The following is a 22,921-nucleotide window of genomic DNA, read 5'->3' as shown; positions in this document are numbered from 1 at the left end:
GTGACTTACTCTGTTTAATCTACGCATAAGTCTTGTATACAGCTGGCACTCAAGTTAGACGCTCATTTCTCATTCCTCATTTCAATTTATACGCTCACTTGGCTGTCTGCTCGTGCCTCGCTGCCTTAGCTTAGCCGTTGGAAACAAAATATGCTGTTGGCCAACTTTGTGTTGGCCACAACAATAACAACAACAACAAGCGCATAACGTCAACGATGTTCTACCAATTTGATTAAGTTCCATTTGGACCAACTCTCATACAAGCCTGAGAGTTGGTTTTATTTTCGCCACAACTTTTGCAGTTAAGCGCAACAACAAATAGACACAAATGTTGGCATAACTTTCTGCTCGCTCTCTCTCGCTCACACACCATGGAAAGAAATTGTGATTCCATTAGCAAAAATGTTTGTGACTCGAATGCCATTTAAGTTTTTGGTGACTTTTATTTGGTCGAGAATATGTGAGAAATTTACCAAAACCAGCTCGTAATTCTATTGCCGAGACGTGTCAAAGGCAGCGGCACTGCGTACATGGCTAATATAATTATAATAAGTACAGCTGCCAAAATATCGAATTGATAGGCAAATTCGGAAATTAAAATTGCCAACGAGGGTGGCTAAGCAAGTAGATTAGCATTAAAAGACTTTAATTAAGTTGCTATCGAGCTGACAACGGTTCGAGTAGAGGCTGTAATTTATTTTCGATTTGCGTTCGAATGGGAAAGAATTCCAATTTTTTAAATTAAGCTCGATCTATGCTGAGAATTGATGCATCTATAATGCAATTTGGGTGTCTGTAGCACTTACAGTCTCTGAGTTCTTAACGCTCATACAGACGCACAGGAGTTAAACGTCTCAGTTTGTATAAATAGTTTACATCTTTAAAAGGTCTGCCACGCCCACAACTCCCTCTATGCACAACTTTGTCTAAATGTATGAATGACGTAAATAGTTAAGCAGATTTGCTTTGACTAGTTATAACATTCGAATCGCCCCTTTTGGCAACTGATGCTAGTAACCGCATTTCAAATGCATGTGCATGTTGCATTTACATTTGATTGCACACACATACACACAGAGACATAGAGAGAAGCGACAGCTTGCACAATTAAATCAATTAAATGTCATGAATATTGAAATTTTAGGGCCATATTGTTTTGACAATTGTTTTTACAGCGTGTAATTGAACTATTGTTGCATTGAGGCTACCTAAGGGCGAAGCTACAAGCTCTCAAACTAATCAGTTGTTTCAATATTTGCTCAGTGTAACGGCAACTGATAGAGTAAGTCATTGAGCTGTTGCAATGGCTGCTTGAGGAAGATGGAACGGAAGCGGAAACTAGCGACGAACGGAAGCGTGCAACGTGCAACAAGATATGAATTGAATGGTTTCCTAAGGTCGCAACGCAACGCTTGCCATGTTTAGCCTAATTGATTTTCCCACACTGCCCACTAAAAATAGACGCACTCACCGCATACATTTCAATACAAATGCCAAAATGGTTTCGTGCCACGCTCTGGCTATTGCTGTTGATTTAAATGGGATCGCATAAAATGCGTCTAATTAAAACTTATGCTGAAGAAGCTCAGCGCTAATTTAAATGAGCAGCGAAAAAAAAGTTGCTCTTGGCGTTGAAAGTTAAATAAGCAGATATAAAAAAAACGTCAAGCAATTGAAATCTCTGTGTAAAGCTTTGGCTGCTGCTCGCTCAATGCAATTGCAAGTCGAAGTTGCTGCTAATTAAAAATAAAGATTATTGCAGCTTACGTTGCTGCGTTGCTGCTGCTGCTGCTGCTGCTGCTGCCAGAAGTTTTTTTTATTAAAGTTAAAGCAAATGAAATTCACAATATGCTTTTTTCTTAACTGACTTTTTAATAGACGGTCGCGCTTGCTGCTGCGCTTGCAAATGAGCAATAATAAAGCCAAGACTCTTTGGGCTATTAATGGGCTGCCCCAAAAGGCAAAAAGCAACGTGGAAAAAAATGAATTCATAAATTGGGACAGCCGTCTACACTCTTCGGGGCACTCTCAGTGTGTGCCGGAGCGCCGCCCCTCTGGGCCATGGTCTAGTGGCTTTTTGCCCGAGCCCCATAAAACATAATCAAGTTGCAGCGGTGACGAGTGTACGTGGCGCATATAAAGCAAGCGTTAAACAAAATGGCTGCTGTTGCCTGTTTGCTGTTTATTCAAAGGCTTGTCCAGTACGATTTTCGCATTTAAAGGAAGTGTGTGCAGCTGAAATGAAAACACAACTCAAACTCAAGCGCGAACTCAACTGCGAGTAGACTTGGCATTTATGTAAACAAGCAAAGTTTTTGGCTTTGTATAGATTATAATGCGTATACAAATAGCGGGGCGTGCATAAATATCAAATACTTACGAGTTCTGTGCTATAAAAATCAATTCCAAATGGCCCAGGCCAAGCACAAAGCAAAATCGTTTTGTTTATTTGCATTTCCTGCTCTACGCAACGGAAGTTCGCATCTTCAGTCTGCGGGGGCGCCAGCAACTAAGGCGCATAGTTATTTATGTTATTACTTCCCTGGGCTGTCAGTGGGGCCAACTAAAATAAGCAGCTAAAATTAGTATTGAATATGTTTTATCGTGAGCAATTTCAAAATCCAAATACAAGCAGCTTTAATTATAGCAACGCATTAATTTTTATATGCGGCTGACTAAGTTTGCATTATAAATTTAAAGCGTTCGGGCTATTGCATTGGTATTTTGAGAAATTAATACGCAAACAAATTGTCACAGCAATTTTTGGCAACTCAACTAGGAACAGCAGCTAATCTCTAGAAATTTTCAGCATAATTTTGCTTTTTATTTAATTGGTTCACACTCTTCAGCGTTCGAGCTGTCTTGGCTCGTTGGCTAACGTTGCTTTCGCTTTTAGTATTTTCTTGGCTGCCAAATTAATGTGTGTGTGTGATATATAAGAAGCGTGCCAATTTTCTTGCCAGACTATTTTTCTTGCTTTATTTTTAACAGCACAGATTAGTCATCTCGACAGCAATTTGAAACAAAGTTTTTCATTGCTTTTCGAAAAGGGCAAGCAACCACTTGTTGCATGGCTAACTAATTGTTTCTGCCCCAAGCAACAAACCACAGCAAGGCCAAAAAGTGTTAGGCAAAGAATTCTCGAATGTCACATATATAAGTTTGATCTTTAGCCATATGTCTAAGCTTATTTATGTCTGTTGGCGACTTTATCTTGTCACATTAAGTGTCCCTAGTGTGATGATTTATGCCCAAACTAATTTAATTGGCAGCAAGCGCAAAATGTAGGTTAAGTGTTTTAGCTTTCTAGCGTATATATTTTTATAGATCTATAGATCTTGCTGTGGACATTCATAAAGTGCGAAGCTCAAAAATAGTTTGCAGTGCAGCCAACCTTGACTTATAACGAAAATTCCAAAAACATTGTCGCTTGCATAAAATTTAATAGGCTGTCTGTCTGACAAGCGAAATAGAAAATATTTTCAGCTACTCCTATGACAGTTATTTAAACAACTGACAAATATGTCAAGCGCCAACATGCAAATGGTCATATAAATTGCTAGCGAGCCATGAGCAACGTGCATTTAAATTAAATGGCTGATAAACAAACTGGATATGGATGCTCGTGAGTTTAAAGCAAATGCATTTAATATTTATGGCATTCAATTTTGGCGATGCTTCATTAAGTTAATGTGCAATTAGTATTAAAATTAACAAGCTATAAATAAATCAAGCAGCTCTTATAAATAAAAGTTGCAACACTTATGCGCATAAATAAATTCAGAGGCGACAAAATTCAAATTCAGTTGCTCGCTTGCATTAAACTGTTATAAATATAGCAGCTATAAAAGGTCAGTTGTGTGTGGGCGTGTGGGTGGTTGGGCGGTTGGGTGGCTTGAGTGGGCGTGGATGTGTCTATGTCAACAGCGGCGCAGCTCTCGTTATAGAGTGAACAAGTGTGCCCGGGGAGCAACTGAAATTGAATTCAAAATCGTAAACGTGCCGACTCATGTGTGGCAAGCAGTGGAGCTGAGTTTTAAGCGACTAAATGTCTGTGGCAGGCAGCGAACGAGTGTGTGAGGCTTTGATAGCTGCGGGATTGGGATTTGGTTTACACACACACACAGAGAGACAGACACACAAATTGTCTCAGTTGCATTGCGGCAAAGACACAACAGACATGCAACAACAAAAAGCTGCAACTTATTTCATGCCACAATGGCAACGAGGGCTCTGGCTCGGGCTCGGGCTCGCCTAATAGGCAACTTTTCAAATAATAATGCCAAAGATGTTTGCTGATTGCCCCTGAACTGGGCGTAGGTCAGCGCGCTTTGAGAAAATAAACACATTAAATTGCTGATGGCACAGACCCAACTAAATTATATATGTATAACTAAATATATATATATGTACACACTTTGGTGTATTTATAGGGCGCATGCAATTCAAAGTTTATTGGCTGAACATGACCTGCGGCAATAAATATTTATGGCTGACTAAGCAGCGCGTCGCATTTGTTGCGGGCAACATGTTGCGCTCTCAATGTTGCTACAGCATGTTGCTAAGCTGGCCAGCCATATGGTAAATACACTACAAAGAGATTGCCAAATGCTGATTAGCCGAAAGCGAGGCGCACGACTCCAAAAACAGACAAGCGTTTGCCATTTGAAATTGATTAGAGCGCGCCCGATCTCTGTGGGGATGGGAGTAGGAAATTGTATTATGACAAGCAACTAAAGATAACGTCAGACTGCATTAGAAGCTGCCTCATGCCGCTTGCCGCTTGCAGGGCGTGTGGCTGGCTACTTTCTACTTACAACAAAAGTGAATGCCGCACAATAAACTGAACAATGTTGGCCATGCTCAAGTGGCTTGGCTTACGATTAGCGCATGCAGCAGTCGAGGCCAACTTGCACTCAATGTCGGATTTGTAGCACCTTGTTATGATTATAAAATGTTAAACTTGGCAGCTTCAGCTTATTATGATTATATTAGCTGCAGTTTCAGCTACAGCTTTTGTGTTTGGCTTTGACAAAAGATAACAATGCCCAAGCTGCTTAGAATGCAGCGCATTGCATTCAATTGCAACAGCAGCAGGCTAATGAGACAGCTTGGCTGACGGAAGTTGTGTTCAGATTTCCAGCTGAAATTGTATACGAGACGCTGTCGTTGCCAAGGTACGAGGCAGCAGCTTCAGCTTCAGCTTCACTTTGAGATGCAAAATATTTGCTTGTTGCACGTTTTGGCATTATTAAGACATTAGCTATTCAAAAACATTCCGGCCATGGCATTCACTTGCTTTCTAGCTGCCACATTAATTCAATTGCCAAGCGCTTTCGTGTAAATTGCCGCCTTGTCTTTCGATTTATGTAAATTTGAGCGTGGAGCGTCTTCAGTTGAGTCTTGAGTGTGCAACTGCTGCAACTAATTGGCTGCAAAAGCGTTGCGGGGGCACAAAGTTTGCACTGAAGTCTAAGAGCAATCAAATTCAATCAATTTTCTTGAAGTAATCAGTCAGCCAGCCAAGACAGCATACAGTGCGTATGCGCAATGTGTGGCGCCTCGTGTGTTAATTTTAACACGTTACGCACGTAAAACGCACAGGCGTTGCTAAAAATACGTATCACGTACAGCTGCTGTACATGTATGTACTTTTATATAGCTGCCATAATATCGAGTAACAACTCACACACACACGCGCATGCACACGCTTGTGTCTGTTAAAGGCAAAAGTTGTGCGTAAAGTTGAGATCTGGGTCTGGGTCTGGGTCTACATTATAATGTTGCCATAAAGCACAAGCAGCAAAATGTGCGAATAACACGTACAACAAATGAACTTTAGTTGTTGCAAGCGAATTGACCAACAAACTAGGCTCAAAAACAATTTCGCTGCAAATTCGCTTTTAGTTTTTTCTCTGCTGCTGCTGTTGTTGCTGCCATAAATCAAACACAAGTTTAAGTGCAAGCGTGACTTTCAGCATTGTTGGGTGAAATTGAGGCGAAAGAGATTTGCATTAGTTAAATGAAGTGAGCAGCTTTTGGTACAGCAGTGCCAACAACTTATAATTCCCAAAGCGAAAGGCTGTCGAATTCTTATGCTAAACACGCGCCTGACTGACAGGCGATTCGGCTTGCGCTCGCTCGCTCTGTATATAAAAAAATACATGCACATAAATAACACAAAGCAAAATAAACATCAAATAAGCAAAAGACAAGCAACGGCGTTTGTCTGTGTGTGTGTGTGTGGAAAGCCGCCACAAGTCGGCAAGTAAAGTAAAGCGCGGGGCTAAGCCAAATTCACACACGCGCCGCAGTTCTGGCTAAGAAAGACGCGTGAACTTGAATTGATTTGCTTAGCGACTTTTACTCGAACTGGCATCCCCAGACAGCTGTAAAAACGACGTCATAATTATAACGAGCCGGCAATTTGTAACGTTGCACGAGGCGTATGAGTAACGTACCGCAAAAGCAAAAAAAAAAAGTAACAATTTTTATGGACGCACAGCCGAGCGTAAAATTTAAAGTGTTTGTCAAGAGAGCAGCAGCAACAAAAGCAAAAAGGTTAAAATGCAAACGTAAAATGGCAACAAAAGAGAAAGAGAAGAGAAGAGAAGAGAGAGAGAGAGTGAGAGAGTGAGAGAGTAGACATTACAATGCGGAATTGCTGGGACTGTTGAGATGATAAGGGTAGGCAAAAGATTTATGAAAAATTGGCTTTTGTTTGGCCAAGCGGTTGACAAACCAACCAGAGATAACGTTGAATATATATTGTATGCATGTGTGTGTGTGTGTCGCTGTGTCTCTGTGTGTGTGTACGGAAATGAAAATGTAAAGTTTATGGCAAAAATTGAGTCATGGCAGCTGAACGTGGCCTGTTCTTAATAAAAACTTTTTAAGCTTCAATTATTTATTAAATAAATGTAAATTTAAAAGCCACAGAGCATTGCTAAGTCGTCTAGTCTGTGTTTGTTTATATATTTACCACATTTATTTAACTTCCGTTGACTGTTTTTTAAGCGCTATAACAATAAATAATTGATACGAGAATTTAGAGCAGACACTGAAGCGTTGAACTCAAAAAAAAACCAAAAAACAAATAAACACAAATTCATATTTATCTGCAGCTGACCACAAATAAACAAATGACAGCATCTATATCTATATATATATGTGTATATATAAACTATTGCATGCGTATTGAATTTAGCGCAACAAATCAAGAACAAGCTGTAAACGCGTCTAAACAAATTCCGGCTAGAAATAGTTTTTCGGCTTTTAATGTGCTGCATGCGTCGCTTTATGAGCGCGAACATGTGTATTGCATTTGTTTATGTTTATGCAATTTAATGTTGCAACAATAAGAATAACTGCAGCTGCAGCTGCAACTGGCGCTGACACAATATCAAAGTCAATTTGTGTGTGTGAAATGCTTTCAGTTGTTTATGCCAAATCAAATAATCAAACGGAATTGCTGGGGCAACATTGCAGCCTTTTGCTGACAGCTGCTAATTTAGTCATTAGCTTAAGCGCGCTTAAGCGCAATAGAGAGAACGAGACAGACAACTGTCTAAGGTCGCGTGTAATCTGAACTGTTGTTGTGTATCCTTTAGTAACCCACGCAACGTCACACCTGTCAGTCAGTCAGTTAGTCCGTACGTACGTACGTGAGCTCTATACGTTGAAGTGAAACTTGTTGAAAAATTGCGCAACGTTAATCAAAGTTAAGCGGCGCAACGAAGACGCCAGCGTCAAAGTAATTAAATTACAAAGTTATTTAATACTTTGGAAATGCTACCGTTACCAGCAGTGCAGACAGGCGCAGCCAGGAAACAGGAATCAGGCAGCACTTTGAACTTTAGTGCATCATTTGCTTTTGGGGTCAAGAGAGTGCGAGAGCGAGCGAGCGAGTGAGCGAACGTGTGTTGGCATTTAATGAAATGTAATTGAAATAAATTTAATTATTTTCTTATTTCACATGCACGGCTTGGAATTGAAAGACACCAGACGTTGTTCCCAAGGCACATAGCTCAGGTCTTCAGCTGCACAAAACTCTTTAAATAAACGCTCATAGTCTGGCGGTCGCTCTGGTCTATCTGCATTCGATGTTACAGCTTCGCGTAGAAAAGAATTTCCTTGCGCTAATAAGTAAATAAAAGTTGAGTTAAAGTTGCTTTTAATTTAAGCATTTACCCTTTTCACTGAGTGGCTCAGCAACAAACTCATAGATGTCCACATCAAAGATTTCATCTTGCGGCATTAGCGCTGACAGATAAGCGGGCTTGCCAGCAGTTTGCACTTGCAGCACTGCAAAGTAGAACTAGTTGCAACAATTTGTAGCAATCATTGCATGCAGCTTACCAACGCCTTGCTCTGACTTTGAGTTAAACAGCGACGCTGTTGGCTGCGTGCGTAAATAAAATTTGTTGAGCGCACGCTGCGTGTTGCTGCGATGCTGCGCACGCCGCTCACGCTCCGCCACATAGCCGCGATCCGTGATCAGATCCATGCGCGTTTGCTTATACGTGTGCACACTTGGATACGGCGGCAGATACTTGGGTATGTGGCGTCCACTGCGTGCGCCACGCTGCTGATTCACATCCAAGTCCGGAGTCTGATGCAAATTCTCATCTTGCGTCTCCAAGGGCGCAAACTGCAGCGCGTGCGTTTGACGCTCACTGCGCAAAGCTTGCAGCTCGCTTATGCGTATGCCCAGCTGTTGAAAAGTGCGCTCCACATCAAAGTAACAGGGCGAGGAGCGTCCCGCATAGTTAGCAGCGCTTGAAGTGCGCACTGCTATGTCACGCAATCCTGCTTAGAATTTACGACATTGATTGCTTGCCAGATATGCCGCCAATGCTACTTACGATGCTGCAGCAACATGATGAGCTTATCGCCCACCAATTCGCTTTCCAACTCGCAGTGGCGCTCCAGCAACAAATGGTTAAGCATTTGCTTCAAACTCTCATCGTAGGGATTCATTGTTGGGGCAACTACAGAACTATTGTTATCAATAACTTCGATAGTTTTCTTTTGCATTAGTTTCAAGGCATACTGCTTAAAATGTTTAACAATTAAATTATTTATTCTAACGTATTGCTGCTTTTGATTAATTCATTTCTGAAATTAATTTAAAAATTAGTGTAGACTTTGCCATTGCGATTATTTCCGATGCTTGGTTAAAAGTAAAACTTTTAGCAGCATCAACTAATGTCAAAATAAATGCATATATTACTTTATTTATTTATTTATATAATTTCAATGTTGAATGGAACGGAAGAATATATTTATTTATTTATATCATTTAAGCGGAACGGAAGAAATATAAACGAGAGCTTATAAATATATAGAATTAAGTATACGTAATTGAAGGAAAATATAATACATTAAATTAAAGATTAAAAAACAGGAAATCTTTTTAAAATTTCTGCATTTTTTTAAAAGTTACTGCCAACTAATAATTCTAAGTTGCATATTTTATAAAGAGACGACAGAAACGCGTTCGAAACTTTGAGTGACGCACAACTGGTCTACCCACGTCTCTAATGAAGACATTACCATTACTTGAAAGTTTAAGATAATACTTATGCTAGAGCTGTTTTAGAATTAAAATAAGCATAATAATCAAATTTGTAAAACGTCTAGCCCACGAATTTTGCATAAGCCTTCCATATTGCGATTTGCTCGTCGCGCTTTGTTGCGTCCACAATTAGTTTGCCATTCCGCACCCAAAAAAATAAAACGAAACTAATTAAAATATTTTTCGCTTTAAGAATCACAAGCGACTGCAAACTGCTTACGCACACATAGAATATATACAGACTATATCTGCGGCTATATGTGTAAGTTCATGTTCATGTAGCTCGGCAACGACGCTCTTAATGAGTTATGCAAATATTTGTTGCTGAATCAATTTTCCAGAAACTAACGCAGCAAAATCTGAAGCTTCTGCTTGTTAAACAAGCTGATGACAAAACCAAGCGACGCGTCGCTCTCTGTATGCGAATTGCAGTTACACTAGAATTTAAGTTATATATATTTACATGATTATCATTATGGAAATGATGCCAAGCATTACGCACATAAACTTAGTTGAGCGTTCTTAGCTGGAAACTGTGGCCATTAAATAGTGAGGTTAAGTACGGTTAACAAGACAGGTTAGCGTTGAGTTTAATAAAAAAGCAACTTGGCTTGGCTTATTATGCGGTAACTTTCTTTTGAGCAAACTCAACAGCCAAGTTATGATGCCCATGACCAAGGGGGAGCCACATGGTTTATATATAAACAAACAAGTCGGCTGGCTTGTTAAATAAGCATGAACAGCTTTATGTGGAGAATGTGCGCGCTTTGTGCCTAATGACAAATTTTCACACACACACACACACACACACACACACTGCGAAGTAAAAGCAGAAGACACTCAAAGGCAGTTGCTGCGGCAATGCATCATCGTGTGGCTGCAACCAGCAGCCACTGTAGGCGATAATCATTCATGAGGCGAGCGCGCACATGTAAAGAAGAAAGAAAAAAAAACAGCGACGAGGTTACTGTGTCAATTGAACGCCAACTGCAATAAAGCGCCAGCAGCACTTGCAACATGCAGCGGGTGGCGGCGCGCGGCAGCCTCAGCCTCAGTCAAAACAACCGCAAAGCCTTTTAGTTGCAGATGCAAGACGATGCGGCGCATTAGTGACGCCCAAGCGGCTGCTGCAATTGAACAAATTGCCTGCAAGACTCCATGCTACATGCCACGCCCCCTTGTCAGCGTGTGCATCGTGTATTGTGGGCGTGCGCAACTGACATTTGTGGCGAATGCTTTATCGGAATGCTAAAATCAGCAGCGATTAAAACTCAATCTGCTCCGATTCCCTCATGCGCATGCGCTCATCACTTTGCCCCAAAGGCCAAGAAATTCTTACTGCTGCTGCTGCTGTTGTTGCCACCCCTTGTTGCATAAATTTCATTCATAATTAACAAGACGCGCAAGTTGTTTGCTCAATGCGCTGACAAACAAAATAATTGCCACAATTTGTGGCAAAATTGAGCTGTCTCTGTCTTCTCTGCCAGCTCGTTGTCGTCTCCGTCGCTGTCGCTGTCTCTGACGATTAATTCGATAAGCTGTGCCAGCTTAAATCAGCCAACAGTCTGCGCAAGCTGAACCGACAGCTAAGCAAACCTGCTGCCAAATTGATTGAGCGCCAGATTACTCTGGAAGTCGCGTTCAAATTGCGCCTGCTGCAAATTGCTCCAACAAATTGTTCCACTTTGCCACAGCCGCTGCCACAGCTACAGTCGCTGATAAATCTATCAAGATTGCAACGTTTGCCACAGCAAACCGTTAAGCCCACGCATTAGCCATTAGCTCGAACTGTGGCACGATCTGTTTGCTGGTGAAGGGCGCTGGCCATGTGACCGGAACTGCAGCCAAGCTGAAGCTGCCACAAGTCACAAGTCAGTGCCAATTGACTTTATAAGAATTAATAGCTAGGATCGCTATAACGGTGCATTGACAAGCGGCTTAGGCAGGTGCTTATGGCTGCTTTCTTACACGTGCCGACCCAGTGCTGAAAATTTCACTTAGAACTTGCTATAAATTCTATAGAGAGAATATTTTTAATGCAAGAAAATTTATTTATAGTTGACTTCTTAGTAATTATTAATTCATATATTTTTCACTAAATTTATGTGCAAACAATTCTTAATAAAATCGCTAGTTGTTGCTCTAATGGTTTATCAATAATAAACGTTTTATTTATTGAATATTCTTACAAATTTTATAAATCACAATTGAAGTGAAATTTCTCTTTGCACATTTCATAGTAATTTTTTTATATCTCCACACACAAATATTGTGCTTTAAATTATGCACAATTTACATTTTGCATAAACTGTAATTCCCCAAATTGTAAACAGTGCTTGAGGCGCAACTCTTGACATATTGAAAGGCAACAGCAACAACAACAAAACTGCAACGCTTGCAATTTGTTAATGCCAGAAAATGCAGCGTCTGCATTTTATAAAAACAATAGCAATAACAAATCGGCACAAGGTACAATTTGTAGGGGTGAAGTTGTCTCTCACTTGAAAATGTCACAAACTTTGACAAGCTCGAGACATGCACCCGCACAATTGCCCAAGTTTCTCCTACATAAGCAACAGAAATTTCTTTTATAATTTGCTTGGCGTTCTGCTTATTGTTGTTATGCCCTCAACTTTGTTGATGTTGCTGCTGCTGCTGGTGCTACGCAGCAGCAACATCGCCCCCTCTCTCTCTCCCTTGCTGTTGTGCCTGCTGGTTCGACTGGCAACATGTTTGTGTTTGTTTATCAGTTATGCATATAGCATGCATATGTTTAGTAAGAGTCTGAGCCATAGCTTTGCTTAGTTGTTGCTGTTACGCCTCTATTATGTTATTCTTAGTGATTTTTCTGCTTTTTTTCTGTTTGTTGTGCCCATGCAAGTGAAATTCATAATTATGCTTAGGTATTTTCTAGGACGCATTTAGCATGTTGTTGTCTCTGCTCTCTGTCTCTTTATTTTGCTGCTGTTGACATTCTTTAGTAACAACAACAGCAGCAGTAGCAGCAGCAAAGAATTTTTGCATAAATTTTATTTGGCAAACTTGGAAAGTTGATTTGAATTTAAATTTCCACTGAATTTTTGCGGCTCTGCTTCGCTTTGTTTTTTATAAATACGTATGAAATATTTTTGGGTATGCTGCTTCATATTTCTTGCAGAATTCAATTAATAAATTTTGCTTTTGAGTTGCTCAATTCGTTGTTGAATTTCTTTGCTACTAGATTTTTTGCTTTAAATTGTTTGTTTTGCTTTTAGCAATTTATGCCAATTTCAGGCAATTAAAACCAATCAAACTTATGCGTTAAAGCCACCTGTGCCAATTTGCTAGGCGCGTGTGGGCGTGGCAACGAAAGTTTTCGCACAAGAAAAATATTAACAGCACCTAATGTGGCACATAAACCGCCGCGAAGGGAAAACTGCAAACTTTCTCGCCCAAGTCTTTTGCATGCGATTTGCATAAATTTAACACTCAAAAGGGAGTCGGAAAACAAATAAGCGCTAGGGAAAACTTTTAGCTGCAGTCGAATTTCAGTTTGTCTGCGCAGCAAGTTGTGAAAAAAACGAATTTGTTGCAACAAAGATAAAGGTAAATAACAAAATCAAAGTGAGACGTGTGGTCGAAGCGCAAATGCACTGCTCAGTTCAAATGTTAGCAGCTGTTAAGTTAAAAGACACTGCAGCAATTAGCCTAACATATTATGTTAACTAACAGCTGCAGAGTCTGTAATAAAGCGTATGCTGCATTCGCATGCAAATTTCTTTATTTTATATGTTGCTGCTACTAAAATAATGCTAAGCAGTTATATCTCTATGAAATTAGTTAGATTGCCGCTAACTGAAATGCAAATTGCGCTTGCACTTTATAAAACTTATTTACTTAACTTTTCATGCAAGTTGCCTAAGCAAACACGCTTTGAGCGCTATGCACACACACACACACACACATAGACATGTAATAGCTTTAATATTCATACGCTTAAAATTGTGCTACATTTGTCATTTGACATTTAATTTAACTATGTAAATGATATACGCAGCAATTTAGTTAATGTCTTAGCTTAAATTAAATGCAAAATTTGTGGCAGCTCAACAGTTGGAAATGTGGCTAAATAAACTTGTTTTCGCTATTATTGCTATTACAGCTGTTTTTGTAGCAGTAGATAAGTTGATATGAAGAAATGTAAATATAATGTTAAAGCTCTGGCTCAGTTACAAAGCGAGATAGTGTATTTTTTTTTATCAACAACATTTGCTACAGTTGCTTGTGACTGTTGCTTTTGTCTTGACAGTCAATTGGACATGGCGCGGTGGTCAACCTCAGCTTTTGATAGTCCAAAGTGGCAGCTGGCGTCGCTGATTGTTACGCAATTTATTGTATTTGTTCGAATTCGATTTCCACACAAATGTCATTAAGCATTTAGCGAGCGCAAAAAATATTTGTTAAAAATCGTGCAGTTTTCAAATTGCGTCTGTCTGTCTGTCAATCAGCGTGGCGTTGATGGTTTTGTTAATAGGATTTGTGTAATGAGACTTGTCATTGTAAATTATATAAACTAATCAAATGCTAGTTGACTCTTGACTTGACTGCTGTTTCTATCAAATGTTAAATTAGTTTTAACAAGCCGTACATTAATTTTGAATATTTTATTTATTTGCAGTTTGTGGCAAGCAGCGAAGCTTTGACTAAAAAGGTAAATTGAATTCGAAGCCATAAAGTATTTCTCAAATGCATTTGCTTTATTCAATCGCTTTTGTTACTTCGATTAAGCATGCGGCTAATGCAATTTGAATGCCACATGTGTGTGTGTGTGCTTGCCACAAAATGCTGCAAACCAAAACATTTGCATCTTTGTCTGCCAACCGCCGAAGTCGCCGCACACATTTGGCTAAGCGGCAATTTACGAGCACGTTTTCATCTTGTGTCCCACTGGCTTTTCCATTTTCATTTTGCACTTACACACACATACAGACATGCAATATTTATATTTATTTTGCGACGGCTTTTTAGCCTTTGGCAGCTTGCTGCACTTATTTATGTTTATTATTATTTCTTTAGCACTAGCCGAGAGCCAAAGACCGCGCAAAATTGCATTTGGCAGCGCTGATAAAATAAGCAGAGAGTTCATGTGTGTGTGTGTGTGTAATTTATTGTCATATATGCGCTTCATTTGAGCGAAAAGCATTTGCTGCTGCTGCACACGTGGCGTATGCGTAATAATGCTCAATGTTAACAATGCGGCTTTAAGTTTCAACAGCCAAAGCCACAACAATTTGTTAAATGCCACACACATTCACATTCAGCAACATTCTGATGCGAAATGAAATACATACGAAACGTAAAGTAAATATTGATTGCTTGCACACACAGCTTTATCAAATATTTGTACAATTTGTGACACACACAAAGTCGCTGCATTTTTAAAAAATACAAATTGAATGCAACTGCAAACGGGAAGCCAACTGAAAAATTAAATTCTGAGCTTGAGTGCAGGCCCCTGTGGCTGCGCTCGGCATTGATAAGCTGCACGGCAACTGCTAATTTAATGATGAATGATTCAGATAGAGAGACTGAGACAGAGAGACAGATAAATCAGATAGTCCCGCCACCCACCTGCACTTTAAAAACTTAGTCCAAGTGTTAGTCATTTTTTTTTATGGCTGTCAGTTTTGTAGCTAAAAATTTGCATGCAATTTGTTTCTCGCGCTTTGTTTGTCTGTTTTTTTTTTTTTTGCTTTGTTCTGTGACCAAATTTGTCGCTTGAAGCGTCAGTTTTGATTGCTTTCGTTGTTGAGATTTGTGTTTAATTTGCTATTTGATTTGTGAACAGCGCAACAGATTTGAAGCTCGCCTTGGCATTTGCCGCAACGAACTGAAACTGATTTAAATATAGATGACCAAATGCCTTAAAAAAAAAAACTGTCGAACTTAACAAATAAATTAAGAAGAGAAAACAAATTGAAATCTATGTGACAGACACGCCCACACGCCCATAAATAAACGCAGACTTTGCATAGTCGTTAAGTCAACAAACAAAATGGCCGCCATACGAACACACACATACACACACGCACACTGTTGCAGTTGCTATAAATTACAGTTAAACGGGAATAATTTTCAGACATGTGACGACGCTCCAGAGCTGCAAATGCAAATCAAACTCTTTTTCAACATGTTTGCAAACAAAATTGTAGCCGCTCATGATTGAATGTCAGCCAGCCAGCGAGGCAGGACTTAAAGCCCACAAAATGTTTGCTCATCAGCACACATGTGAGCAGCCCCGAAACGTAGCCTAAGCTGAATTTTGTTGAGGCTGCAAATGATTTGCACTCAAGCCTCTGTTGGGTTCTTGTTGTGGGTGCCGCAGAGGCAAGATAAAACTTTTGATTTATCGTTGACACGCACAATGCTCTGAGCTCTGGATAAAGCCAAGCAGGCAGGCAGGCAAGCAAGCCAAGCAACTATCAGTAGTTGCAGCACAAATTGGCCAACAGCGCTCTCGGCCCTGCGCTCGCCTCTTACCTCTCAGATGTGTCAACTGTGTCAGAGGCACGCGTACGAAACAAAAATTTTGCGTAGATAGCCCAAAACAACAATGGGCGACTCTAGAGACAAACAGACACACACACACACACATACAGAGAAATTTGTGTGTGGCCAGCATTTTGGCCTTTGCACAGTCTTGGACTTGGTTTTAACAATTTCTGCTGGCCAGCAGCATAAACTTTGTAGTTTGATAACATTCTGCGTGTTTGTTTGTCATTAATTTACGCAAATATTTGCTATAAATTAAAAATACAACAACAATACAACAGTTCGGTTCAGTTTGGCTTTTTTATTGTTATTGCTTTTGTAAGCGTGCCAAAATAATTAATTGAAAGTACATGTTTCAACGACAACAAATTAAATGACATTTTCATGTCAATGAACATGAAACAAAAATATGCAAAAACAATTAATGAATTAACGAAACGCTAAAGCAATACGCTTTAAATTAAATTAAGCTAAAATAATAGGAAATTATAAAGTGTTAAAAATACAAGTAGCAATAATTTGACAATTGCTAAAGTTTAATACGCTTAAAGTAAATATTTGAATAAAAATGAAAAGAAATTTGTAACAACAACTTGCAGTAGCTCAAGCACCCCAACTGCTTTTAGAGTATTTGAAAAAACCTATAAAAATAAGTAAGAATTTCAAGCGAAGATCATCATTGACTGAGGAACGCGACTGCGACGACTGGAGATTAAAGTGATTGGGGGCGACTGCTTGGCATAAATTCAAACGCATGACATCACTTGAGAGCAAATATTTGTTGTAATATTTGCTATACACAACATTTGTGTCTATTACTATATGTAGTATTTGCAGTTGTTGTTGTAGCTCAAGTGTGTGTAGACGCTGACGTAGTCGCTGCTGGCGCCTGCGCCCAATACGCAAATTCATTTGCTCGACAAGCTCACAATTTAAAATGCCAGCAATGTGAGAGGGGAACTGGTGAGGAGGAACTCGATGCTGAGTACGTGTTTGGAGTCAAAGTCAGGCCTAATGTGATTGATGCAGCTGTGTGAGTAGTGCGTTGAAAATTATGTCATTGTTTTTGGTTTGGGGTAGGACTGAGTGCGAGGCAGGTAGATTTCAAAACGGAAATGATTGATAACTGTTTTCGTAAATAAAAAGCTGTGGACCCAAATGATTATTAAACAGCACAATGTTGAGCTGAATTTCATTTTATACTAGCAGCTCTATATCTGTAGCTCTGATTAAGTGCGTCTCATGGCGCTTCATTCGTTTGTTGAAATTCATTTACTAAACTCATTAAAACAAGTTTTCTTTTTTTTTTTTGCTGTTTCGTCTGGAAATTAATTTAAACTTGCAGACGCGCGCACAGCACTTTAGAAAAACAAGCAGCACAGCATGTGTAAAACTTTCAATTCATTCGCATTCAATTAAACATGCAGCCTCATGGCGTATGCGTGATATTGCGCATGCGACCCAAGGGCCGTTTGTCAATCTGATTGCGTTTAGTTGAAGCAAAAACCCAGAAAATCTGAGTAAAAAACGAGCTGTCAAAGGCGTGTGCAGAAGAGCAACATTCACAGCAGCAGCAGCAGCAACATTCAGAGCAGCAACAGCAGCAACAGCATGGAATGCGTAGTATTAACAGCATGACTTTTACTTTTTGTGCATTGAAAGTACATTGGCCTGCAGTGATAGCATTGAAGGCAGCTGAAACTGAAACTGTAGCTATCAAAAAGTCAGTGGCATGACGCGGCTCTAGGGCCAATGAGATTATCCCACTCTCTCGCTCGTACTCTCTCTCTACCTCTCTCACTCTTTGGAAGATAAAACGGCATGACAGATGCGAGATATCTTGTAAGCAACTACGTGCCGCCAGCTTAGTCCTCTGCAGACAGACACAGGTGAAGCAAAGGACACGAAATAAGTGCAAAGCGTTGAGCCAAAGTAATGCCTGCCCAAGACAACGTGACTGTGTGTGTGTGTGTGTGTGTGAAAATACGTTTAAAGCTGTCGAAATGGAATTGCAGACTCTTGCAGCTTAGTCTCGTTTGCAGCAGATTCGGTTGCAACTTGCCACTGACTGTGATTTACAAATGATATCAAAATTGAATGCGAACGATGTCAAAACAAAGTGCAACTGTTGCCAATTGCTTGGCAAATTGTTGTTGCTGATATATCAAAAAATATGCTGCTGCTCAGTTAGCTCTCTAACCTTTTCAGTTAATTAGTTAAACTTTGTGTTTGTGTGTTGCGGTTGATTTGCGGTTGCGTTGTATAAATAATTCATGCAGAGTAAGTTTCTGCGTAATATTTAAAAATTTATGTACAAATTAGTGCTTAATTAGCCGCAAACTGGAATTGTTTTCGACATTTATTGAATTTGCACATTTTCCGGAATGGCTGCTAATTAAAAACTGTGTCGCATTGGGAACTATAATTAGCTCACACAGCCAAACAAGTTTATATATTTATTTTGTTTTTTGTGCGTTTTGTTTTGATTTTCAAATTTGTTGTAAGAATAATGTGCACAATTTGTTTGTTGCCAACCGGTTATGAGCAACAAAATATAATAATCCAGCAGCTGAAATTTTATTTTTGAAGATTTATTAGGCAGCTGTTCGCATTGAACCCCAATCAAGAGGTTAAGACCACAAGCAGACGATATAACGCTTTCAATTGATTGCTAGACTGACTGGCTGAATGACTGAATGAGTGACTGACTGATTGATGGCTGGCATGACTGTGTGCGCGGGTGTTGAGCTCAATTAAGCAGCCACTTAGTCAAGCCTGCGGCGCCTGTTTACATAATTTCTAATTTGTTAATTAATATGCAAACACATAATTTAGTATTTGTTCATATAAAGTTGTTCTCATATATACTTGAAAGTGTTTTTTGTTAAATTTCTGCATAAATCTAAAGCTTCAAGGCTTAGTCGAATAGTTGCTTGAACTCGTCTCCTAAAAAGAACACACGCCTCTAGCTCATTTATCAACGCCGGACGTATTTCAATTTTAGTGCGCGTGCATCTTCAGCCCAAGCCCCGTCATAAAAATCGCAGATTCTGCAGATTTGAATTTGAATTTAAGCCTTTTTAACTGCCATCGTCCACATAAATTTGTTTGCCATAGCCCCAGCGAGCTTTGATTGATACGCTTCGTGTGAATTTTTGTCATTTACTCTGCTTTGTGGTTTACGATGCTGTTTCCCGGAACTTTTGAACGATCTGAAAATTAAAAACACATTTATGTGCCCAAAAAAAATGCAAAAACATAAAGTGACTTCATCATGCAGCTCAAACTGAAACTGATGCTGTAATCATAAAAACAAACACGCCCAGCAAGTTCAAGATCAAGGTCAGTTTTCCATACTCCATACACGCATTTGTATATTTAGACGTTTGTGTCGCGCACCCACTGTAAACCGAATGCACTGCCACATAAATCAGTCAAATGTCGCCCACTCTCGCGGCTTTACGACTGTCTCGATGTCTGGGTGGGTGTTGACTGTAAAGTGCAGCGGCTTGGCCAGCGCTGCTGCTGTCAGGCGCCATTAAAATAAATAAATGTAAATTTTCGAGCAATTGCTAGCCCATTGCCAATGTCGTGTGACATTTCAGTCGTCATCGCATTGGAATTTAGCTGTCAGCTGTGGCAACAGCGACAGTCGCTGTGTCTGCCAAAGTCGTCAAGCCAGTTGGGATTTGGAATGGTAAACGCACTCGCAGTCGCACTCGCAGTCTGACTGCCCCATGGACTGACTGGCTTTTAATTTGTTTGTTTGCTGCACACATAACATACGCGCATTACTTTACAACAAAAGCCAGCGCTAGAGAGCGAGCGCCGGCAAAGTAACATAAATTATATATGATTAGCGCTACGTGTTTTGGAGTCTCTGGAGAGATGCGGCCTGCCATGGGCCTGGCTATCGGCAACGGCCACACGCTTGGAGCAACAGCCTCCAAATGGCTCAATTATATGACACCATTATAATCGATAAAAGTTGCTGTGGCGTTTGCTGCTGCAAAATAATTACAGAGTTCGAAAGCGAATAAAGTGCAAGTGCCATTGATAGCAGAAATAAACTTAAGCTTCACTAAAGCATCAGCTCGGCTATATCTAAGATTGATTGAAGTTCTTTATGACATGATTTGTACTTTCTATTTCTTATATTCAATGCATGTGTTCCTAAGTTAATCTCTGAACCAAGCTAAACTCTTTAGTTGCTTTAATTTCAAACAAAGTTTTGGTTTGGCTTAAATAGTGCATAACTTCTATTCATTTTCAATACGTAACTACATAAGCTAATATTTGTAATAAAAAATATATATAACATATACTTTGCTCCATATTGGACTTAACTTTGCAAACGAATTTTATTCAAAACTTTTGGTTCACAAATTTAAAGCACATGTTTACTTTTGCCTTGGCCTTAGCTCAGCAATATTGAATTGGATTGTTATACTATGGCATTAAACATATTTTAATTAAATTATTTTGTAAATCTCTAATTAACTTATTCTTCAAATAAAAACATTGTTGCATGATTCACATAGCTTATTGTATTTAGTATTTGAACTTGCACTTCAATGCTTTGAACTGCCTGAAGTTAGTTGCTAACTCTTATGCTCAATTTGTTTCATGTATATATCGCTTAATACAGTTTAAAGCAAATAGCACACACCCACCCAACATAAGATGCACTTTGAGCGCTCGCTCAGCAACAAAGCAGCGACGCTCTCGCTCACAGCTCAGAGCGATCGAACTCATACGCATGATACGCGATGCTCTCATTAGCAAATGAGCGAAGAGCAGCTCATATGAGTGGGAGGCTGGCAGGTAGACAGCAAGCAAGGCCACTTGCAGGTCAGTCGTGTATGGACTGTCACCAGTTGAAGAATAACAAATAATTCCAATATAATAACTAACAGTCAATTTATTCAGCTGGCTTAAGATCTCCTTTATTAATTTAATATATCATTGACTATATCTATATATATTCCTACATCCATATAGTATACTATTATATGTATATAACTAGCTAGCGAGCTTTACTCCATCCCATTGCAACTGCTTATTGTTCAATTATACAAATTAAATGTGGGCTCTTTGCATTTCCTGGCATTGGCCTTGGGGAATTTGGCCATTCCACTACATTATTACATTACTATGTACATTCATACTTTATTAACAATAGGCTGCCATTTGGGTCAGCTTTAATGGCTTTGTGAGTGCAAAGACTTTGATTCGTATAAAGTTAATTTATACTAAGCCTTTAAGACTGTGATAGCCAACGCAATATATAATTGAGTTAGTTCCTAATAAAATGTTTAATATACTTACATAATTATTTGGCTTTAACAATTGTTAAGCGCTTTAATTTTGTCCACCCTTGAGTCATTGCTTAGTCGAATCGGTATAAAACTCCACTTCAGCTCTAATTTGAATATAGCGTACTCATTAATTATATGTAGGACATTTAGAACGTCGTAAATGCAAATAGTAGTAACTGGCTTGTGTACTAGATTTTTTGATTGGCTGATGTCATTGCGCAAATAAAAACATTTAAACTAAAGCAGGCCAACTCTATAAACAGTTACGCCCTTAGCCAATTTGTGTGTGCAGCAGCAGCAGCAGCAGCAACAGCTGTAATGCAATTATGCGCACTAACTAAACAGAGCTGTTAGTATAATCCAACTACTTAGAATGTATGTCACATTACAGGCAGACAAATTGAAAGTCGCTGGCAATTCTCACTAAAAATATAACCCATGTTGTTAGTTGCCACACACAGTAGCTAGCCAATTTATGCATGTGTTAAGTGGTATGCCACACACACACACACACACACTTGAGCGTAGACAAATTGGTAGTAAGCGTTGGAAATATGCGCTGACAGACAAAACGTCGTTGGCGTTGGTTGAGTGCAGAGCAGCGAGCTCGTTCAAATTTGTTTATGAATGAGACGCTAATAAATCATACAAATCGGTTTTGTTTTTTACTGAATTTAATGCTCAATTTGTTATTTGGCGTTGGCGTTAGCTCATCCATCAGCGGAAGCAGCGAACTCAACGCTGCCAAAGATCAATGCGTATAATAAATGTTTCAATAATCAACTTGATGCTTTGTTTTCTTTGCAGCGCTTCAACGAGCAGCGACAGCAATGAAATAGGCTGACAACTGGCCAAACAACTGAATAACTGAATTGAATAGTGAAACAACAACTAACAAATCCAAGATGAGCAGCCACACTTTGATGCTAAGCTGCATAGCTTTTCTTATAGTTTTATGTAAGTATATAACGCATACGCAATGTTAACAGCTAACACATTGCAATTTGATTTACAGTGGCGCATATAAGCCAAGCCCAAATGCATGTGAGCAGCGCCAGCGCTGGTGCCAACTTTGCTTCACTGCCGCTTGAAGTTGATGCCACCACCACCGCTAGACCACGCAGTCGACGCATGTACGCCATGTGCCCGCCGCAATTTCTGCGTGTGGGCACCGAGTGCTACTCGCTGGTGCCGCAGCGCAGCAGCTGGCTGGATGCGCACTTCTTCTGCAAGGACAAGAACGCCAATCTGGCTGAGCCCAGCAAGTATGCGGATCGCAAGCTGAGAATCTTTCTGCAGCGTCAAGACGGCGCAGCAGGCGGTAAGTTAATTGAGACGCGCGCTTCAATTGCATGACTTAGAATTAAATTTTTTGACAGAACATGAGCCCATATGGATTGGCGCCAACTACGATCATCACAATCATCACTGGCAATGGAGCTTCAGCGGTCACAACGTCAGCTACAATGCGTTCAGTCAGCAAGATCAAACGTAA

General features: G+C 39.8%; 2 protein-coding genes across 5 annotated transcripts in view; one reads left to right on the top strand and one right to left on the bottom strand.

Annotated features, from left to right (window-relative positions):
* Positions 1 to 22,921, top strand: part of LOC108599383 (trichohyalin) — a 37,248-nt gene that overhangs the window by 10,902 nt on the left and 3,425 nt on the right. For 2 of the 3 annotated variants that reach the window (XM_017986190.2, XM_017986188.2), the window contains exons 2-5: positions 14,235 to 14,267; positions 22,234 to 22,383; positions 22,442 to 22,747; positions 22,806 to 22,917. In XM_017986190.2, the coding sequence (XP_017841679.1) occupies positions 22,332 to 22,383; positions 22,442 to 22,747; positions 22,806 to 22,917 (470 nt within the window). In that variant the 5' untranslated portion in view covers positions 14,235 to 14,267; positions 22,234 to 22,331. The remainder of the gene's footprint in view (positions 1 to 14,234; positions 14,268 to 22,233; positions 22,384 to 22,441; positions 22,748 to 22,805; positions 22,918 to 22,921) is intronic. The other variant, XM_017986189.2, reaches the window with a different exon arrangement.
* LOC108599389 (transcription initiation factor TFIID subunit 8) lies at positions 7,904 to 9,009 on the bottom strand. Of its 2 annotated transcripts, none has more exons than XM_017986196.1 (4): positions 8,865 to 9,009; positions 8,359 to 8,811; positions 8,191 to 8,304; positions 7,904 to 8,138 (listed from the first exon to the last, which is right to left on the bottom strand). In XM_017986196.1, exons 1-4 carry the CDS (start codon positions 8,977 to 8,979, stop codon positions 7,972 to 7,974), a joined length of 849 nt encoding a protein of 282 aa, XP_017841685.1. In that variant the 5' UTR covers positions 8,980 to 9,009; the 3' UTR covers positions 7,904 to 7,971. The 2 variants fall into 2 exon arrangements, with proteins under 2 accessions (XP_017841685.1, XP_017841686.1); XM_017986197.1 differs by having other exon boundaries at positions 8,359 to 8,808.

Source organism: Drosophila busckii, chromosome 3L (assembly GCF_011750605.1).
Source record: "Drosophila busckii strain San Diego stock center, stock number 13000-0081.31 chromosome 3L, ASM1175060v1, whole genome shotgun sequence".
NCBI lineage: Eukaryota > Metazoa > Arthropoda > Insecta > Diptera > Drosophilidae > Drosophila > Drosophila busckii.
This window is presented reverse-complemented; position numbering and strand designations above follow the sequence as displayed.